The sequence below is a fragment of the Bombina bombina genome, chromosome 5 (assembly GCF_027579735.1).
Source record: "Bombina bombina isolate aBomBom1 chromosome 5, aBomBom1.pri, whole genome shotgun sequence".
NCBI lineage: Eukaryota > Metazoa > Chordata > Amphibia > Anura > Bombinatoridae > Bombina > Bombina bombina.
In genome coordinates, this window is record NC_069503.1 from 977,760,288 (window position 1) to 977,782,011 (window position 21,724).

Here is a 21,724-nt window from a genome sequence, read left to right on the forward strand (position 1 = left end):
GTTTTAAATACAGAGGATGAGCAATCAGAAGCTTTGGATGATTTATCTGTAGTACCCTCACAAAACTCAGAAGTAGCAGTGAGGGACGGTCTGTCTGAGGGAGAAATTTCTGACACAGGAAAAGTTTCTCAGCGGGCAGAGTCAGATTCTTTAGCGTTTAAATTTAAGCTGGAACACCTCTGCGTCCTGCTTAAGGAGGTTTTAGCTACGCTGGATGATTGTGACCCCATGGTGGTCCCAGAAAAATTGTGTAAGATGGACAGGTTTTTAGAGGTCCCCGTATACACTGAGGCATTTCCGATCCCGAAAAGGGTGGCGGATATTGTGACTAGGGAGTGGGAGAGACCAGGGGTGCCCTTTGTTCCCCCCCTATCTTTAAGAAAATGTTCCCCATAAACGACCCCAGGCGGGACGCGTGGCAGACGGTCCCTAAGGTAGAGGGGGCTGTTTCAACACTTGCTAAGCGTACAACTATACTAATAGAGGACAGTTGTGCTTTTAAAGATCCTATGGATAAAAAATTGGAAGGATTGCTGAAGAAAATTTTTGTTCAGGAAGGTTTTCTTCTTCAACCAATTGCCTGCATTATTCCGGTAACTACTGCAGCGGCTTTTTGGTTCGAGGCCCTGGAGGAGTCGCTCCAGAGGGAGACTTCATACGATGAGGTCATGGATAGAATTCATGCTCTAAAGCTGGCTAATTCTTTTATCACTGATGCCGCTCTCCAATTAGCTAAACTAGCGGCGAAAAACTCAGGTTTTGCCATCATGGCGCGAAGAGCGCTTTGGCTCAAATCGTGGTCGGCGGATGTGTCGTCCAAAACGAAACTGTTAAACATTCCCTTCAAGGGGAAAACCCTATTCGGCCCAGAGCTGAAAGAAATTATTTCAGATATCACTGGGGGCAAGGGCCATGCCCTTCCACAAGATAGGCCGTTTAAGGCCAAAAACAAGGCTAATTTTCGCTCCTTTCGCAACTTCAGGAGCGGACTTGCTGCAACCTCTGCTGCCGCAAAGCAAGATAACGCTTCCCAGCCCAAAGCAACCTGGAAACCCTTGCAGGGCTGGAATAAGGGTAAACAGGCCAAGAAGCCTGCTCCTGCTACCAAGACAGCATGAAGGGGTAGCCCCCGATCCAGGATCGGATCTGGTAGGGGGCAGATTTTCTCTCTTTGCTCAGACTTGGGCAAGAGACGTTCCGGATCCCTGGGCATTAGAAATAGTTGCTCAGGGGTACCTTCTAGAATTCAAGGATTCTCCCCCAAGGGGAAGGTTCCACATTTCTCGTTTGTCTTCAGACCAAACAAAGAAACAGGCGTTCTTACGCTGTGTAGAAGATCTTCTAAAAATGGGAGTGATACACCCATTTCCAATTGCAGAACAAGGACTGGGCTTTTACTCAAACCTGTTCGTAGTTCCCAAAAAGGAAGGAACTTTCAGGCCAATCCTGGATCTAAAAATTCTAAACAAATTCCTCAGAGTTCCGTCTTTCAAGATGGAAACCATTCGGACAATCTTGCCGATGATCCAGGAAGGTCAATATATGACTACCGTGGATCTAAAGGATGCGTATCTACATATTCCTATCCACAAAGATCACCATCAGTTCCTAAGGTTCGCCTTTCTGGACAAACATTACCAGTTCGTGGCCCTTCCTTTCGGGTTGGCCACTGCTCCCAGAATTTTCACAAAGGTGCTAGGGTCCCTTCTAGCGGTACTAAGACCATGGGGCATTGCAGTAGCACCCTACCTAGACGACATCTTAATACAGGCGTTGTCTTTTCACAGAGCCAAGGCTCATACGGACATTGTTCTGGCCTTTCTAAGGTCTCACGGGTGGAAGGTGAATGTAGAAAAAAGTTCTCTGTCCCCGCTCACAAGGGTTCCCTTCCTGGGAACACTAATAGACTCGGTAGAAATGAAAATCTTTCTGACAGAGGTCAGGAAGTCAAAACTGTTGAATACTTGCCGAGTTCTTCATTCCATTCCTCGGCCTTCTGTGGCTCAGGGCATGGAGGTAATTGGTTTAATGGTTGCGGCAATGGACGTAGTCCCTTTTGCCCGAATTCATCTCAGACCACTGCAACTGTGCATGCTCAAACAGTGGAATGGGGATTACGCAGATTTGTCTCCTCAAATACAAATGGACCAGAAAACCAGAGACTCTCTTCTCTGGTGGTTGTCTCAAGATCACCTGTCTCAGGGAATGAGTTTCCGCAGACCGGAGTGGATCATTGTCACGACCGATGCCAGTCTGTTAGGCTGGGGTGCGGTCTGGGACTCCCTGAAGGCTCAGGGTCTTTGGTCTTGGGAAGAATCTCTTCTCCCGATAAACATTTTGGAACTGAGAGCGATATTCAATACGCTCCAGGCGTGGCCTCAGCTAGCGGAGGCCAAATTCATCAGATTTCAGTCGGACAACATCACGACTGTAGCGTACATCAATCATCAGGGAGGAACAAAGAGTTCCCTAGCGATGAAGGAAGTATCCAAGATCATCAAATGGGCGGAGGATCACTCCTGCCATCTATCTGCAATTCACATCCCAGGGGTAGACAACTGGGAGGCGGATTTTCTAAGTCGTCAGACTTTCCATCCGGGGGAGTGGGAACTCCACCCGGAGGTTTTTGCTCAGCTGACCCAGCTATGGGGCATTCCAGAATTGGATCTGATGGCGTCCCGTCAGAACACCAAACTTCCCCTTTACGGATCCAGATCCAGGGATCCTAAGGCGGCATTGATAGATGCATTAATAGCGCCTTGGTCATTCAGTCTAGCTTATGTCTTTCCACCGTTTCCTCTTCTCCCTCGGCTAGTAGCCAGAATCAAACAGGAGAAGGCTTCGGTAATTTTGATAGCACCTGCGTGGCCACGCAGGACTTGGTATGCAGACCTAGTGGACATGTCTTCGGTCCCACCATGGAAACTGCCATCGAGGCAGGATCTTCTAATTCAAGGTCCTTTCAAGCATCCAAATCTAGTTTCTCTGCAACTGACTGCTTGGAGATTGAACGCTTAATTCTAGCTAAGCGTGGTTTCTCTGAATCAGTTATAGACACTCTGATACAGGCCAGAAAGCCTGTCACAAGGAAAATTTAGGATTCCAAGGATATTGTCTTTTCTCCAAGAAGGATTGGAGAAAGGTCTGTCAGCTAGTTCCTTAAAGGGACAGATATCTGCTCCGTCTATCCTGTTACATAAGCGTCTGGCAGCTGTACCAGACGTTCAGGTGTTTGCACAGGCCCTAGTTAGAATCAAGCCTGTATACAAGCCTGTGGCTCCTCCATGGAGTCTAAATTTAGTTCTTTCAGTTCTTCAAGGGGTTCCGTTTGAACCTTTGCATTCCATAGATATTAAGTTATTATCTTGGAAAGTTTTGTTTTTAGTAGCCATTTCTTTGGCTCGAAGAGTTTCTGAATTATCTGCTTTGCAGTGTAATTCACCCTATCTGGTGTTCCATGCAGATAAGGTTGTTTTGCGTACCAAACCTGGTTTCCTTCCAAAAGTGGTTTCTAATAAGAATATTAACCAGGAAATCATTGTTCCTTCTCTGTGTCCTAATCCAGTTTCTAAGAAGGAACGACTTTTACACAATCTTGATGTGGTTCGTGCTTTAAAATTCTATTTAAAAGCAACTAAAGATTTCAGACAAACATCATCCTTGTTTGTTGTCTATTCTGGTAAAAGGAGAGGTCAGACAGCGACTGCTACCTCTCTTTCCTTTTGGCTGAAAAGCATCATCCGATTGGCTTATGAGACTGCTGGACAGCAGCCTCCTGAACGAATTACAGCTCATTCCACCAGAGCTGTGGCGTCCACATGGGCTTTCAAGAATGAGGCTTCTGTTGAACAGATTTGTAAGGCAGCGACTTGGTCTTCACTGCATACATTCGCCAAATTTTACAAATTCGATACTTTTGCTTCTTCGGAGGCTATTTTTGGGAGAAAGGTTTTGCAAGCAGTGGTGCCTTCCGTTTAGGTTACCTGACTTGTTCCCTCCCTTCATCTGTGTCCTAAAGCTTTGGTATTGGTATCCCACAAGTAAGGATGAATCCATGGACTGGATACACCAAGTAAGAGAAAACAGAATTTATGCTTACCTGATAAATTACTTTCTCTTACGGTGTATCCAGTCCACGGCCCGCCCTGACAATTAAGTCAGGTTCAAATTTAATTTTTAAAATAACTACAGTCACCACTGCACCCTATGGTTCTCCTTTTTCTCCTAACCGTTGGTCAAATGACTGGGGGGCGGAGCCTGAGGGGAGCTATATGGACAGCTTTGCTGTGTGCTCTCTTTGCCACTTCCTGTAGGGATTGAGAATATCCCACAAGTAAGGATGAATCCGTGGACTGGATACACCGTAAGAGAAAGTAATTTATCAGGTAAGCATAAATTCTGTTTTCTCCTTCTCCAATTTTTAGGAAGATGTTTCCTATTGCGGATTCTAAGTAATCTTGGCAGACGGTTCCCAAGGTGGATGGAGCTATTTCTACCTTGGCTAAGAGAACCACTATATCTGTTGAGGATAGTTGTTCTTTTAAGAATTCCATGGATAAGAAGTTGGAGGCTTTGCTCAAAAGGATGTATGTTCACCAGGGGTTCCAATGGCAGCCTGCTGTGTGTATTGCTACGGTTACCAGTGCAGCTGCATATTGGTTTGATGCGTTGTCTGATTCTATTCAGCAGGATACTCTTCTTGAGGAGATTCAGGATAGAAGTAAGGCTTTAAAATTGGCCACTTCTTTTATTGAGGATGCTTCTTTACAGGTTATCAAGTTGGGAGCAAAGATTTCTGGCTTTGCTGTTTTGGCGCGCAGGGCCTTATGGTTAAAGTCCTGGTCTGTGGATGTATCATCCAAATCTAAGCTTTTGTCCATTCCTTACAAGGGTAAGACCTTTTTTGGGCCAGGTTTGGCTGAGATTATTTCGGATATTACGGGAAGGAAGGGACATTCTCTCCCTCAGGATAAGAGAAATAAACAGAAGAGTTGTCAGAGTAATTTTCGTTCCTTTCATAACTTCTCTGGTAAACCTTCCTCCTCCTCTTCCAAACAGGATCAGTTCAAGCCCTCTTGGAGGTCTAATCAGTCCTGGAGCAAGGGGAAACAATCTAAGAAGCCCGTTGCTGATTCAACTTGGGCTCGGGATGTTCCAGATCCCTGGGTGGTAGACATTGTGTCCCAGGGATACAAGCTAGAGTTCAAGACTTTTCCTCCCAGGGGAAGGTTTCTTCTATCCAGGTTATCTGTACACCAGATAAAAAGAGAGGTGTTCTTACGCTGTGTGCAGGATCTTTCCAACATGGGAGTGATAGTTCCTGTTCCGGTTCTGGAGCAGGGTCTGGGTTTCTATTCCAATATGTTCATCGTTCCCAAAAAGGAGGGAACCTTCAGACCTATTCTAGATCTCAAGAGTGTAAACAAATTTCTCAGAATTCCGTCTTTCAAGATGGAAACTATTCGGTCAATCCTTCCTCTGGTTCAAGAGGGTCAATTCATGACTACAGTAGATCTGAAGGATGCATATCTGCATATTACTGTTCACAAGGAACATCACAAATTTCTGAGATTTGCTTTCCTAGACAAGTATTTTCAGTTTGTGGCTCTTCCTTTTAGTATTGCAATAGCTCCCAGGGTGTTCTCAAAAATCCTGGGTGCGTTACTGGCAGTGCTCATGCTGCAGGGGGGTTGGAGTAGCTCCTTATCTGGACGACATTCTAGTTCAGGCGCCATCTTTTCAACAAGCAAGCTCCCACACAGAGTTGTTGTCTTTTCTGCGCTCCCACGGTTGGAAGGTGAATTTAGGGAAAAATTCCTTTATTCCGGCTACAAGGGTGGTTTTCTTGGGAAACATTATAGATTCTCTAGAAATTAAGATTTTTTTGACAGAAGCAAGGAAGTAAAAAATGTTCAATTCATGCCTTGTTTTTCAGTCCTCTCCTCAGCCGTCGGTGGCTCAGTGTATGGAGGTTATTGGTCTGATGGTTTCAGTCATGGACATCATTCCGTTTGCTCGGTTCCATCTCAGGCCTCTGCAGTTATGCATGCTCAGTCAGTGGAACGGGGATTATACAGATCTGTCCCCAAAGATTGTTCTAGATCAGCTTCTATAGATCAGCTTTGCAAGGCTGCCACTTGTTCATCTTTACACACTTTTTCTTAAGCAGACAGAATCTATTACACTGAGCAGCTGTGCTAAAGTTAACTGTGCAAGCAAGGACTTTATAATTACAGATAGAGTATTAGCTAGATAGCTTTAATCTCATAATTTGACATCCCACATATTAACAGGTCCTCTGATTTTATTAATAGCCGGCTACAAAAGATATTGTTTGTATCTGACTGCTTGATATTATACAAACCAAGTACAATGTTTCACATCTAAATACGATTCTCAGAGGTATTATTCACACACCTATACTATGTATTGATATCTAGAGAGTTTAAGTGTTTTTAAACGTGTATGATTGAATAGTTAAACCAATAAAGATAAAGTATGAATGGTTAAAAAACCTTCCTGTATTATTCAGTGAGAATTTTTCCTATATAATTGTAGGGGTAAAGCACTCTTTTTTGTTACAGACTTTGTAACTCAGGTTTCTTTTTAGTTAAAGATGCCAAGAGAACGAAGAAAAAAAGTTAATTAGAAAGTTGCTTAAATTGCATGCTCTATCTGAATCATGAAACTTTCATTTTGACTAGACTATTCATTTAAGCTTATGTTGGATTCTTACTTTGTCCTCCATTGCATACTTTTATATTGCATAGTTTTCATTATTTCTATGTGAAACAGCTCACCACTCGCAGGGACAGCCCATTTTCTTTGATAATTGCACCTAGACTCTCCCTGCTGCAAGGCTAAATGTGATCTGGTTTTTCATGTTTTTGCTTGCAAACTTTTGGTTCGATTCTATAAGTTTTTTTTTTTTTTTTAGATTGTATAAGAAATCTTGATAGCACTATGAAGCCCTTGTCCTAATTCTTTAAAGGCAGTTTATACCTTGAGGACATTGTGTCTCGCAAAGGGGTGTTCCCAGCAATTGAGCACACAAAAAAACGTAATTTAAAAATCTTATAAAATGAATAAACTAAATATTGATTTAAAATTACGCAATATAAAAGTTGTTTTGTTTACTCACATTAAAAACCATAACAAAATTGTATTTTATGAACAAATTACTGAAATACTAAATTTGCGCAAGAAGAAATGATTTTAGGTGCACAGTAGAAATCCTAATAAAACTACACTACAAATGCAAACAACACTGTGAAGTTCATATTTATAATACGAAATTCAAAGTATGTTATTTTCCTTATTGTATAATTAGTTTCCCCGCTTCCGCTAGTAAACTGAACAGGGGGTGTTCCACGGGTGTAGCTGATATTTAGCCACCAGGGATTGCATATTCTGGAAATATTTCCCCCTTGCAGGTCTCACTGTTTTTCTTGCAAATTAAAAGGTGGCAAGATTGTGTCAAAATACATAAAATACTTATTGCCCTAATAGAAAAACAGGTACTACACGCTGAAAACAGTGTAATCTAGTTTATTTTTATTTATTTCATTTATTTTTTAAAGGGTGCCACCTGCTCCCTGCTAGCTTCACTCTCCCCAGTAAAGTTTCTCTGTCCAGCAAGCTCTATTACTTTTTATGGGAGATATCTCACAACTCGCAGGGAGAGCATCTTTTTTTTTTATAAAATTCCCTGAGGGCAGCCCCAGTAGGTGATCCTGCAAAGTTCTTAGAAACAGGCTTTATGGGTTAATAGTCTAATTATTGTGTTTTAATATGGCTTTATCAGCTCTTTTAACAGTGATGAATAGCCATTACCCAGTATTACTGGAAAGGGCACATATACAAATAGTTTTGCTATACTACTAGATATACTACTAGTCCATCATAAGAGAAAACAAAAATCTGCTGTATGTGTTGAAAAGAGTTTAATACTTCAAGGGACATAAAACCCCCAATTTTTCTTTCAGGATGCAGGGAGAGCATACAATTTGAAACTACTTTCCAGTTTACAACTTTAATCAAATGTATTTTATTATGTATTTTATTCGCTTGGTATCCTTTGTTGAAGGAGCAGCAATCTGTACACATTGGGGGAGCCTATGACAAGAGGCATTCAGGTGCAGCCACCAATCATCAGCTAGCTCCCATTTGTTTCTCTTGAGCCTACCTAGGTATGCTTATCAATTAAGGATACCTAGAAAATTAGATATTGTAAAGTTGTTTGAAAATCCTGAAACATAAACGTTTAATTTTGACTTTACTGTCCCTTGTAAATTGCAGTATATATGGAATTTAATTATTCGTTACAATCAAATAGAAGACATGTTTTTAATTGTTTTTTTTAAATGTTTTTATTGAGGTTGATTTCACAACATACAATATTGTAATAGCAATAACAATTTGCGTATCGCATGAAGTAGCATCAGATATACAATGGATCAGTCAACAATATAACATTATGAATAATACACATAGGGTAATACAATTCTCATGTAAACAGTATATAAGGAGTATACCATCTAGAGACCTCCCAGGAGAAGCATGAGGCCACTCTTGGGCCTCCACAACATTATAATACTGTGGGTGGTCATTTAAGACTGAGGAGACAACTTTGGGGTCTCAGTTAGTTAACCTCTTTTCTTAATATTAATAATAACATTGACATATGAATTAGGGTATCTAATGAAATAGCTTAGCTCACACAAGAACCATCTTATATTAATTAACTAAGTTACCATAAGAGAATGGCTGTTCACTTCTATTTAGAGGCTGTGCCACATAATAAAAAACTATAAACCACGTTATAGAGTAGTGTCCAACTCTGATCCAGTAAGTCTCGGATACAGGTATGTTCCCCTAAGTAATGAGGGTAGTAAACAAATGTATAATTGAGGCCATACTGACATTGAGCCAAATTATATATTCATGTGGTGTAGAATTCTGCACATGAATTTAGTAATTTAGCTGGTAGGGGGTGTCTACATTACAGGTCACAGACAGCAACATTAAACTGAGATTCCCATGTCCCTCCGGCCGCAATGAACATGACAAAAGCTATTCTTGTTAGCATAGTGACTAAGGTGGTTATATACTGGTAGAATATCCTACCTGCTCTATGTGTGTCTATAGAACACCCATGTAAAAGTGTTGTCTTTTACTGGCACACTACATTACTGTTGGTCTGATGTGATAGCTAGATAAAGCTATAGGTATCTATCCTCCATGATGGAAATGTACTAGATGAGAAATAATGCCAGAGTTAGGAACAACTAGTGGTGATCTGTATCTTCTCGGGGAGTGTGTTGTGTGAATATTACAATATTACAACCTGGATATAATGGGATATTAACACTGAATAACAATACCTAATTATTACCTTGATAGTGTAATAGTGCAGGCAACATATTGAAAAACTTTCTGTGTAACAGACATAACATCTTCATGTAGAAACACACATTCAATTATATTGCTATTCATTCATATTTACAGCTTCTGTCCTCAATAATACTCCATAGGGGAGAGAACACATAGAAAGTTATTTCAAATAACATAAATGATGGCATGTTAAACATAGACTCCAGAGCATTCTATATCATATCTAAGATGAACTGGCTATAGTGACGGAGTAAAACTTATAAAGTTCCAGTCATATTTGTTCTGTGCAGGCTAATAAATGTTAGGGTAGCACAGGCCCTTCCAAGTGATCTATTCTATCCCCACCTTCCAAACACTGATCAGTCTTTGTGATTTAGAGTGTCTTACCGCCGTGGGTATGAAGGAGGGACCCTGTAAGTAAAGTGAGAATTTCTTTAGGTCCTTTTCGAAGGCAGCCATGTTGATTAGGGGTCGTCCCAAAACCAGATCTCCACATTGCATCTGTACCAAGTAATCAAATTGCTACTTTGTATATCGCAGCAGCTGTCCCTTTAAAGTTATGGACCAGATTGTAATGGCCAAATAGGAATTACCTCCCGGTGTGACTTCAGAGCTGTTTGTCAGATTAAGGTAGACCGGATCCGTCATTCCCATATAGGCTCCACACTGGTTCTCAGGTTCAGCTGCAACTGCCTTTGTGGTATTATCCGGAATAGCAGTAGTCTCAATTAAGGCAGTGGGCACAAAGCATGGCTTCCTGCTGATCTCCTCCTCACTTGTTTTGGCTGTTACGCCGTCTTTCCTATCCAACCTGTGATCCGGCCAAAGATTAGAAGGGACCGTGGCATAGGTCTCATCTCCAGGTGTCTCATGAACCCCCAATGCAGGTACTGATCTGGGCAGGGTCTTTGCTGGACACAAGCTGGATGGGGTCTGTGTTATTGCCGAGGGGGCCTCCCCCCTGTAAGCCCTCCCGGCCAAGCAGGTAACCGGGTCCTCAACCTCTGCCGCCAGTGCATGTTCAGCGGGTGCCTGAAGCTTCTCACTCTGTAGTCTTCCTTCAAAGAGGATAGCACATAGGTCCCTCTCTAGGTCGTGGAAGTGTTCTTGTATAAGGCTGTTAATTCATGTCTCCCATCTTGCCAGGGCCTCCATTTGTACTTGGTGGGTTGGATGTAGTTATTATGATAGGATGGGCCTTTGAGGTAGTGCCGTCGTATTAGTGATGGTTCTCTCTTAGAAATAAAGAAGGCAGTCTAGATTTGACAGCTATACCCCAGCATGGGGGGGGGGGGGGGGGAGCTGAAGCCTCGTGGAAAGGCCGCCGCCTGAGGTTCCAGCAGTCCAGATCTGGGTCCTGTTGTCATGAACTCTGCAACCTGATATCTTTCTGATCTGTGTATTTTGAGCTACTCAAAACTGCAGATGGGTTTATTATAGGTTACAGGATGGACTCGATAACCGGCAGGTTAGGGAACTCAAACTTGGAGCCACAGATATTGCAACCTAACATGGCCGCCACCTAGACACGCCCCAGACATGTTTTTTTTGTTAAACATAACGTTCTTTAAGTGAAGAGTATGAGAGATACATGCAAGAGTCTCCAGATGCTACTACTGTCTAAAGAAAACTATCTGTATAAATGTGGTTAGCACTCAAATTCGGTATAATTGTATAGGTTAGGAAGATTAGCATTTATATCTAGCTTCACTTTTTTAAGTTAATTGTCTGTATTACTGAACACATTTTGTTTTTTGCTGTTTTCTTGTTTTTGCATTTTTCTCAACTTAAATTTTTTTTTTTGAAGAGGGCTTAGAAAATTTGATATCTCTCAATCTGAACAACAACATGCTTGAGAAACTTCCCTCAGAAATCCATAGGTAAGTTGGCTTTACCTACTCTAAATATCTTCTGCAAGCAATTGTCTTTGTGCTACAGTATATACCATGACTCCTTAAGTATGTGGCATTAGAAAATTACTTTTTTAATATACAGTATATTTCTTTCATAAGGTGGTGAGAGTCCACAAGCCATTACTCCTGGGTATTCAACCCCTGGCTATTATTAGGAGGCAAAGATTCCAAAAGCTCTTAGAGCACTTAATTCATCCCACCTCTCTGGTATTCCAGTCTTGTTTTTGCCTCCACAGGAGAAACGTGAAGAGTTAAGGTGCTCCAGATTATTTTTTGAAAGGGGATCTCAGACCTATGTGAGACCTAGTTTTCCCCTCACAGAACCAGAAGAGAAGAGAGGAGAACCTGGAGTACTGAGTATTGACAGAAGAACACCCTCTTGGAGTTAGTCACAAGCCTGTCACAGGTGTCACAGGAACTTGTCCATTAGCCTCCTCCTGTTGAGTTAGTCTGCCACAGGTGTCGCAGGGACTTAGCACAGCACTAGATGAGCTCACTACTGCAGCTATAATCCCATGATAGAGTGGGTGTTTCTGAGGTAAGTGATAAAGATTTATGCACTCACATAGCCCGCTGGCTATTTGGAGGTACCATCTCAGGTACGTCATAGCCAGGGGACACATTCATTTGTAGACATACCACCTTTTGTTTCCTAGACTGTATGTTTCATTGGGTCTAATTTTAAAAAGACATTTAGCTAGATTACGAGTTTGGCGTTATGATTGAAAAAGCAGCGTTATGGCCCATAACACTGCTTTTTCCCTAACGCTGCTATTACAAGTCTTGTCGGTATAGGTGTACCGCACACCTTTTAGCCTGTCACGCAACGTCAGTACCGCACTTTTAAAAAGTCCTTTTTCAATGGGACTCCCATAGCGCCGGTAATACGAGTTTGCCTGGGAGAGGTACACCCTATAACCACAAGATCCGTACCGCCATCTAAAGTCAGTAGTTATGAGTTTTATGTTACAAATCTGTAGCATAAAACTCATAACTAAAGTGTTAAAAAGTACACTAACACCTATAAACTATTAACCCCTAAACCGAGGCCCTCCCGCATCACAAACACTATATTAAATGTATTAACCCCCTAATCTGCCGCTCCAGACATAGCCACCACTATTAAAATGTATTAATCCCTATTCTGCCGCTCCCCGAGATTGTCACCACTATAATAAACCTATTAACCCCTAAACTGCCGCCCTCCCGCATTGCAAACACTATTTAAATATAATTAACCCCTAATCCACACCGCCACTATAATATAACTATTAACCTCTAAATCGAAAGCCCCCACAACGAAATATACTAAAATAAACTATTAACCCCTAAACCTAATGCCCCCCTAACTTTATATTAAAATTACAATTTCCCTATCTTAAATTAAATTAAAACCTGTCAAATTTAAAAAAAATAATTTTAAGCTAACAATTAAACTATTATAATTATTAAACTAAAATTAACTAACTACCAATTAAATAAAACTAAACTACACATTAAAAAAATCCTAACACTACTCTAAAAATTCCAAAAGGTATCTAATTACAAAAAAATTTAAATAACTAAATTACAAAAAAAACCAAACACTAAATTACGAAAAATAAGAAACAAATTTTAAAAAATAAAAAAGAATTACACCTAATCTAATAGCCCTATCAAAATACAAAAGCCCCCCCAAAATAAAAAAAACCCTAGCCTACAATAAACTACCAATGGCCCTTCAAAGGGCCTTTTGTGGGGCATTGCCCCAAAGAATTCAGCTAGGTAAGAAGTCTTCATCCAGGCGGCCTGTTCCATCTTCATCCAGCCGGCGAAGTCCTCATCCAGACAGCAAGAAGTCTTCATCCAGACGGCATCTTCTATCTTCATCAATCCGGCATGGAGCGGGTTCATTCTGAAGACATCCGGCGCGGAACATCCTCTTCATACGGTATCCGCAGTAAACTGGAACTTCAATGCAAGTGACGTCATCCATGATGGTGTCCCTTGCATTCCTATTGGCTGAAAGATTCAATCAGCCAATAGGATTAGAGCTGCTAAAATCCTATTGGCTGTTCCAATCAGCCAATAAGATTTGAGCAGCTCTCATCCTATTGGCTGTTCCAATCAGCCAATAGGATTGAGCTTTCATCCTATTGACTGATTGGAACAGCCAATAGGATGAGAGCTCAATCCTATTGGCGGATTGGAACAGCCAATATGATTTTAGCAGCTCTAATCCTATTGGCTGATTGAAATCTTTCAGCCAATAGGAATGCAAGGGACGCTATCTTGGATGACTTCACTTGCATTGAAGTTCCATTTTACTGCGGAGACCGTATGAAGAGGATGCTGCACGTCGGATGTCTTCAGAATGGACCCGCTCCGCGCCGGATGAAGATAAAAGATGCCGTCTGGATGAAGACTTCTTGCCACCTGGATGAGGACTTTGCCGGCTGGATGAAGATGGAAGAGACCGTCTGGATGAAGACTTCTTGCCGTATGAATGAGGACTTCGCCAGCTGGATGGATCCTTCAAGCGGGACTTGTAAGTGGATCGTCGGGGGTTAGTGTTAGGTTTATTTAAGGGTTTTTTGGGTGGGTTTTATTTTTTGATTAGGGTCTAGGCATATAGAAGAGCTAAATGCCCTTTTAAGGGCAATGCCCATAAAAATGCCATTTTCAGGGCAATGGGGAGCTTAAGTTTTTTTAGATAGTTATTTTATTTGGGGGGTTGGTTGTGGGGGTTGTGGGTTTTACTGTTGGGGTGGTGTTTGTATTTATTTTACAGGTAAAAGAGCTGAATTCTTTGGGGCAATGCCCCACAAAAGGCCTTTTAAGGGCCATTGGTAGTTTATTGGTAGGCTAGGGCTTTTTTTATTTTGGGGGGGGGCTTTTTTTTTTTTGATAGGGCTATTAGATTAGGTGTAATTCTTTTTTATTTTTTGATAATTTGTATCTTATTTTTTGTAATTTTAGTGTTTGTTTTTTTATGTAATTTAGTTATTTTCATTTTTAGTAATTTTAGTGTTTATTTTGTTTTTGTTAATGTTAGGTTTTAGTGTAAGGCAGGTTAGGTTTTATCTCACAGGTAAGTTTGTGAGCGACAGATTAGGGGAGAGAACAGATTAGGGGTTAATAGTTTTTATGTAGGTGGCGGCGATGTCAGGGGACAGCAGATTAGGGGTGTTTAGACTTGGGGTTTATGTTAGGGTGTTAGGTTTAAACATTATTTCTCTTGTTAAGTGTAGTCAGTCCACGGGTCATCCATTACTTATGGAATATATCTCTTCCTAACAGGAAGCTGCAAGAGGATCACCCAAGCAGAGCTGCTATATAGCTCCTCCCCTCACATGTCATATTCAGTCATTCTCTTGCAGCCTAAGTAAAGATCGCTGTGAGAGGTCTGTGGTGTTTTTTAACTTAGTTTATTTCTACAATCAAAAGTTTGTTATTTTAAATGGCACCGGAGTGTGCTGTTTATTCTCAGACAGCATTAGAAGAAGAATCTGCCTGCGTTTTCTATGATCTTAGCAGACGTAACTAAGATCCACTGGCTGTTCTCATCTGAGGAGTAAGGTAACTTCAGAGAAGGGGAATAGCATGCAGGGCCCCCCCTGCAAAAGAGGTATGTGCAGTAATTATTTTTCTGAGGAATGGAATTGACTGAGAAAATACTGCTGATACCAATGTAAAGTAAGTTCAGCCTTAAATGCAGTGATAGCGACTGGTAGTTAGGCTGATGAGTGTGTGTACACTGAATGTATTTTTCTAAGGAATGGAATTGACTCTGAAAATACTGTTAATACTGAAATAATGTATGAGCCTTAACTGCAGTAAAAGCGACTGGTAGCAGGCTTATTATAACAATTCATACTTTTCAAATGTATGTTTAAAACGTTTACTGGCATGTTAATCGTTTTTTGTGAGGTACTTGGTGATAAAACTTATTGGGGGCATGATTTTTACCACATGGCCATCTTTGTTTTCTGCATAGAAACAGTTTTCTGAGCTTCCCACTGTTGTAATATGAGTGGGAGGGGGCCTATTTTAGCGCTTTTTTTGCGCAGTAAAAATTCAGTCACAATCTGTCTACTTCATCCTCCATGATCCAGATCGTCTCTAGAGAGCTCAGGGGTCTTCAAAATTCATTTTGAGGGAGGTAATCAGTCACAGCAGACCTGTGACAGTGTGTTTTGACTGTGAGAAAAACGGTTAATTATTAAATTGTTATCCGTTTTTGGGTATTTAGGGGTTAATCATCCATTTGCTGGTGGGTGCATCCTTTGCTAAACTTAATACATTTACTGTGAAAAATTGGTTGCTATAACTATTTTGGTTCATTGTTATTTCAACTGTGACAGCTTTTTGTGCTTCTTAAAGGCACAGTAGCGTTTTTTATATTGCTTGTAAATTTATTTAGAAAAGTATTTCCAAGCTTGCTAGTCTCATTGCTAGTCTGTTATAAACATGTCTGACACAGATGAATCTCTTTGTTCACTAATGTTTAAAGGCCAATGTGGAGCCCAATAGAAATTTGTGTACTAATTGCATTGATGCTACTTTAAATAAAAGTCAATCTTTACATGTAAAGAAATTAACACCAGACAACGAGGGGGGAAGTTATGCCGACTAACTCTCCTCACGTGTCAGTACCTTCGCCTCCCGCTCAGGAGGTGCGTGATTTTGTGGCGCCAAGTACATCAGGGAGGCCCTTTACAAAATCACTTTGCAAGACATGGCTACTGTTATGACAGAAGTATTATCTAAATTGCCAGAATTAAGAGGCAAGCGCGATAGCTCTGGGTTAAGGACAGAGCGGCGCGGATGAGGTGAGAGCCATGTCAGATACTGCGTCACAGTTTGCAGAACGTGAAGACGGAGAGCTTCATTCTGTGGGTGACAGGATCTGATCCAGGGAGACTGGATTCAGAGATTTCTAATTTTAAATTTAAGCTTGAGACCTCCGCATATTGCTAGGGGAGGTATTAGCGGCTCTGAATGATTGTAACAACGGTTGCAATTCCAGAAAAATTATGTAGGTTGGATAGATACTATGCGGGGTACCCGGTGTGTACTGACGTGTTTCCTATACCTAAAAGGCTTACAGAGATTATTAGCAAGGAGTGGGATAGACCTGGTGTGCCTTTTTCCCCTCCTCCCATATTTAGGAAAATGTTTCCTATAGACGCCACCACACGAGACTTATGGCAGACGGGTCCCCTAAGGTGGAGGAGCAGTTTCTACTTTAGCTAAGCATACCACTATCCCGGTGGAGGATAGTTGTGCCTTTTCAGATCCAATGGATAAGAAATTAGAGGGTTACCTTAAGAAAATGTTTGTTCAACAAGGTTTTTATCTTACAGCCCCTTGCATGCATTGCGCCTGTCACTGCTGCGGCGGCATTCTGGTTTGAGTCTCTGGAAGAGGCCATTCGCACAGCTCCATTGGATGAAATTAAGAACAAGCTTAAAGCACTTAAGCTAGCTACACGCATTTGTTTCTGATGCCGTCGTACATTTAACCAAACTTATGGCTAAGAACTCCGGATTCGCCATCCAAGCGCGCAGAGCGCTATGGCTTAAATCCTGGTCAGCTGACGTGACTTCTAAATCTAATTGCTTAATATTCCTTCAAAGGGCAGACCCTTATTCGGGCCCGGCTTGAAAGAAATTATAGCTGACATTACGGGAGGTAAGGGGCCATGCTCTACCTCAGGACAGGGCCAAATCAAAGGCCAAACAGTCTAATTTTCGTGCCTTTCGTAACTTCAAGGGCAGGAGCAGCATCAACTTCCTCCGCTCCAAAACAGGAAGGAGCTGTTGCTCGTTACAGGCAGGGCTGGAAAGTTAACCAGTCCTGGAACAAGGGCAAGCAGGCCAAGAAACCTGCTGCTGCCCCCACAAACAGCATGAAGAGAGGGCCCCCTATCCGGAAACGGATCTAGTGGGGGGCAGACTTTCTCTCTTCGCCCCAGGCTTGGGCAAGAGATGTCCAGGATCCCCTGGGCGTTGGAGATCATATCTCAGGGATATCTCCTGGACTTCAAAACTTCTCCTCCACGAGGGAGATTTCATCTTTCAAGGTTATCAGCAAACCAAATAAAGAAAGAGGCCGTCTTCTACGCTGTGTACAAGACCTCTTACTAATGGGGGTGATCCACCCAGTTCCGCGGACGGAACACGGGCAGGGATTCTATTGAAATCTATTTGTGGTTCCCAAGAAAGAGGGAACCTTCAGACCAATCTTGGACTTAAAAATCCTAAACAAATTTCTAAGAGTTCCATCATTCAAAATGGAAACTATTCGAACCATCCTTCCCATGATCCAAGAGGGTCAGTACATGACCACAGTGGACTTAAAGGATGCCTACCTTCACATACCGATTCACAAGGATCATTATCGGTACCTAAGATTTGCTTTCCTAGACAGGCATTACCAGTTTGTAGCTCTTCCCTTCGGATTAGCTACGGCTCCAAGAATCTTTACAAAAGTTCTGGGCTCACTTCTGGCGGTACTAAGACCGCAAGGCATAGCGGTGACTCCGTACCTAGACGACATTCTGATACAAGCGTCAAGTTTTCAAACTGCCAAGTCTCATACAGAGTTAGTTCTGGCATTTCTGAGGTCGCATGGGTGGAAGGTGAACGTGGAAAAGAGTTCTCTATTACCACTTACAAGTGTTCCCTTTCTAGGGACTCTTATAGATTCTGTAGAGATGAAAATTTACCTGACAGAGGCCAGGTTATTAAAACTTCTAAATGCTTGCCGTGTCCTTCATTCCATTCCACACCCGTCAGTAGCTCAGTGCATGGAAGTAATCGGCTTAATGGTAGCGGCAATGGACATAGTACCATTTGCGCGCCTGCATCTCAGACCGCTGCAATTGTGCATGCTAAGTCAGTGGAAACGGGGATTACTCAGATTTGTCCCCCCTACTAAATCTGGATCAAGAGACCAGAGATTCTCTTCTATGATGTGGCTTTTCTCGGCCACATCTGTCCAAGGGGGATGACCTTTCGCAGGCCAGGATTGGTCGATTGTAACAACAGACGCCAGCCTTCTAGGCTGGGGCGGCAGTTCTGGAACTCCCTGAAAGCTCAGGGATTTTGGACTCAGGAGGAGAAACTCCTCCCAATAAATATTCTGGAATTAAGAGCAATATTCAATGCTCTCCTAGCTTGGCCGTCAGTTATCAACTCTGAGGTTCATCAGATTTCAGTCGGACAACATCACGACTGTGGCTTACATCAACCATCAAGGGGGAACCAGGAAGTTCCCTAGCAATGTTGGAAGTCTCAAAGATAATTCGCTGGTGCAGAGTCTCACTCTTGCCACCTGTCAGCGATTTACATCCCAGGCGTGGAGAACCGGGAGGCGGATTTTCTAAGTCGCCAGACTTTTCATCCATGGGAGTGGGAACTTCATCCGGAGGTCTTTGCTCAAACTGATTCATCGTTGGGGCAAACCAGATCTGGATCTCATGGCGTCTCGTCAGAACGCCAAGCTTCCTTGTTATGGATCCAGGTCCAGGGGACCCGGGAGCGGTGCTGATAGATGCTCTGGACAGCCCCTTGGGGTCTTCAACATGGCTATTATGTGTTTCCACCATTCCCGATGCTTCCTCGTTTGATTGCCAAGATCAAACAGGAGAGAGCTTCGGTGATTCTGATAGCGCCTTCGTGGCCACGCAGGACCTGGTATGCAGACCTAGTGGACATGTCGTCCTGTCCACCGTGTTCTCTGCCTCTGAGACAGGACCTTCTAATTCAGGGTCCTTTCAACCATCCTAATCTAATTTCTCTGAGGCTGACTGCATGGAGATTGAACGCTTGATTCTATCAAAGCGTGGCTTCTCTGAGTCATTATTGATACCTTAATACAGGCTAGGAAGCCTGTTACCAGAAAAAATTTACCATAAGATATGGCGTAAATATTTATATTGGTGCGAATCCAAGAGTTACTCATGGAGTAAGGTTAGGATTCCTAGGATATTGTCCTTTCTACAAGAGGGTTTAGAAAAGGGCTTATCTGCTAGTTCGTTAAAGGGACAGATTTCTGCTCTGGTCTATTCTTCTACACAAACGTCTGGCTGAAGTTCCAGACGTTCAGGCTTTTTGTCAGGCTTTAACTAGGATTAAGCCTGTGTTAAGACTGTTGCTTCCGCCGTGGAGCTTAAACTTAGTTCTTAATGTTCTTCAAGGCGTTCCATTTGAACCCCTTCATTCCATTGATATCAAGCTGTTATCCTGGAAGGTTTTTGTTTTTGATGGCTATTTCCTCGGCTCGAAGAGTCTCTGAGTTATCTGCCTTACATTGTGATTCTCCTTATCTGATTTTTCATTCAGACAAGGTAGTTCTGCGTACTAAACCTGGGTTCTTACCTAAGGTAGTTACTAACAGGAATATCAATCAAGAGATTGTTGTTCCATCACTGTGTCCTAACCCTTCTTCAAAGAAGGAACGACTTTTGCATAATCTGGACGTAGTCCGTGCCCTGAGTTCTATTTGCAGGCAACTAAAGATTTTCCGTCAAACTTATTCCATGTTTGTCGTTTACTCTGGACAGAGAAGAGGTCAAAAGGCTTCGGCTACCTCTCTCTCTTTTTGGCTTCGTAGCATAAATACGTTTAGCCTATGAGACTGCTGGACAGCAGCCTCCTGAAAGGATTACAGCTCATTCTACTAGAGCTGTGGCTTCCACCTGGGCCTTTAAAAATGAGGCCTCTGTTGAACAGATTTGCAAGGCTGCGACTTGGTCTTCGCTTCACACCTTTTCAAAATTTTACAAATTTGACACTTTTGCTTCTTTGGAGGCTATTTTTGGGAGAAAGGTACTTCAGGCAGTGGTTCCTTCTGTTTAATGTTCCTGCCTTGTCCCTCCCTTCATCCGTGTACTTTAGCTTTGGTATTGGTATTCCATAAGTAATGGATGACCCGTGGACTGACTACACTTAACAAGAGAAAAACATAATTTATGCTTACCTGATAAATTTATTTCTCTTGTAGTGTAGTCAGTCCACGGCCCGCCCTGTCTTTAAGGCAGATCTAAATTTTAATTAAATTCCAGTCACCACTGCACCCTATGGTTTCTCCTTTCTCGTCTGCTTTGGTCGAATGACTGAATATGACATGTGAGGGGAGGAGCTATATAGCAGCTCTGCTTGGGTGATCCTCTTGCAGCTTCCTGTTAGGAAGAGATATATTCCATAAGTAATGGATGACCCGTGGACTGACTACACTACAAGAGAAATAAATTTATCAGGTAAGCATAAATTATGTTTTTCTTTTTCCCCATAGACATCAATGGGGCTGCGTTACGGCGCTTTTGCTTCCCGCGTTTCGCAAGTGTTAGGCTTTTTTTTTGCCGGGTCTTCCATTGGTGTCTATGGGGAAATCGTGTACGAGCACCTCAAAGTAGCGCTTGTTTTCGGTGCGGTATGGAGCTCAACACCACCATATCGCCCGCACAAACCTGCTTTTTTTTAAAACCTGTAATAGCAGCGCTATAGGGAGGTGAAATAACGCCGCTTTTGTGGCGGGTCGTTAAAAATCCCTATATCGCTCAAAACTCGTAATCTAGCTGAATGTTTTTTGCGCATATTAGGACTCTCTTTGTGTGTCATTTTTTGTGTGCACTTGGTACTTAAATATTAATGAATTATTTTTAGTCACCTCTGGTATTTTTATTTTTTCGCATTGCATAGCACGCAAGTACCGGCCCTCTCTATGCATTTTTATTTCACTTCCGTGCCCCCCGACTTGGGATAACGTTATTTTATAATAATATTAGTATATCGGTCAGCAGCGCAGCAGTCCATTTTTCTGGCGCACTAAAGTTATTCCTTTACTTTTAACATGCACCGGCTTTTTCAAATTCACGCTCCTGACTCGGGATAGTGCACTTTGTTTTTCTTAATTTTTTTTGTTTACTCGTTTGGAGAAGCAGTCAGTAACACTGCAGTTAATTTACTCGCCACACTAACTACAGCATTTTATGCTGTTTTTGGGACAGATTACAAGTGGCATACTATTTTATTTTTCCATTATTATTAAATTGGCACAGACACATTAGCTTGCATATTCCCAGTTAAAAGTTAAAAGTGAAAGACTCAGGCGCGCTAACTTCAGTACTTATAGTGACCGCCCTGACACCTTCTCCTCTTAGACTTCTATGGAGCACGATGAATAAATGCCTATTAGTTATAAAAAAAAGACACCCAAATGTGCGCTGGTATTACAAGTTAGGTACAATGCAAACGCGACCTCGCATTCGTATTGCACGGCAGCATTGCACTCATGAGAGTGCACTTCCATAGGCTCCAATGGGAGCCTCGTTCTCATGCCTTGAGACACACAGCCTGCAACTTTAGCCCCCAACTTTAGCCACCAAACACTGCTTAGTGCAGTCTTTTTTTTTTCTTCTAAATGCTACATTT

General features: G+C 42.1%; 1 protein-coding gene across 1 annotated transcript in view; it reads left to right on the forward strand.

Annotated features, from left to right (window-relative positions):
* Positions 1-21,724, forward strand: part of LRRC69 (leucine rich repeat containing 69) — a 114,224-nt gene that overhangs the window by 44,271 nt on the left and 48,229 nt on the right. Inside the window, 1 exon segment of the mRNA XM_053713176.1 lies at positions 11,201-11,316. Within this exon segment, the coding sequence (XP_053569151.1) occupies positions 11,201-11,316 (116 nt within the window).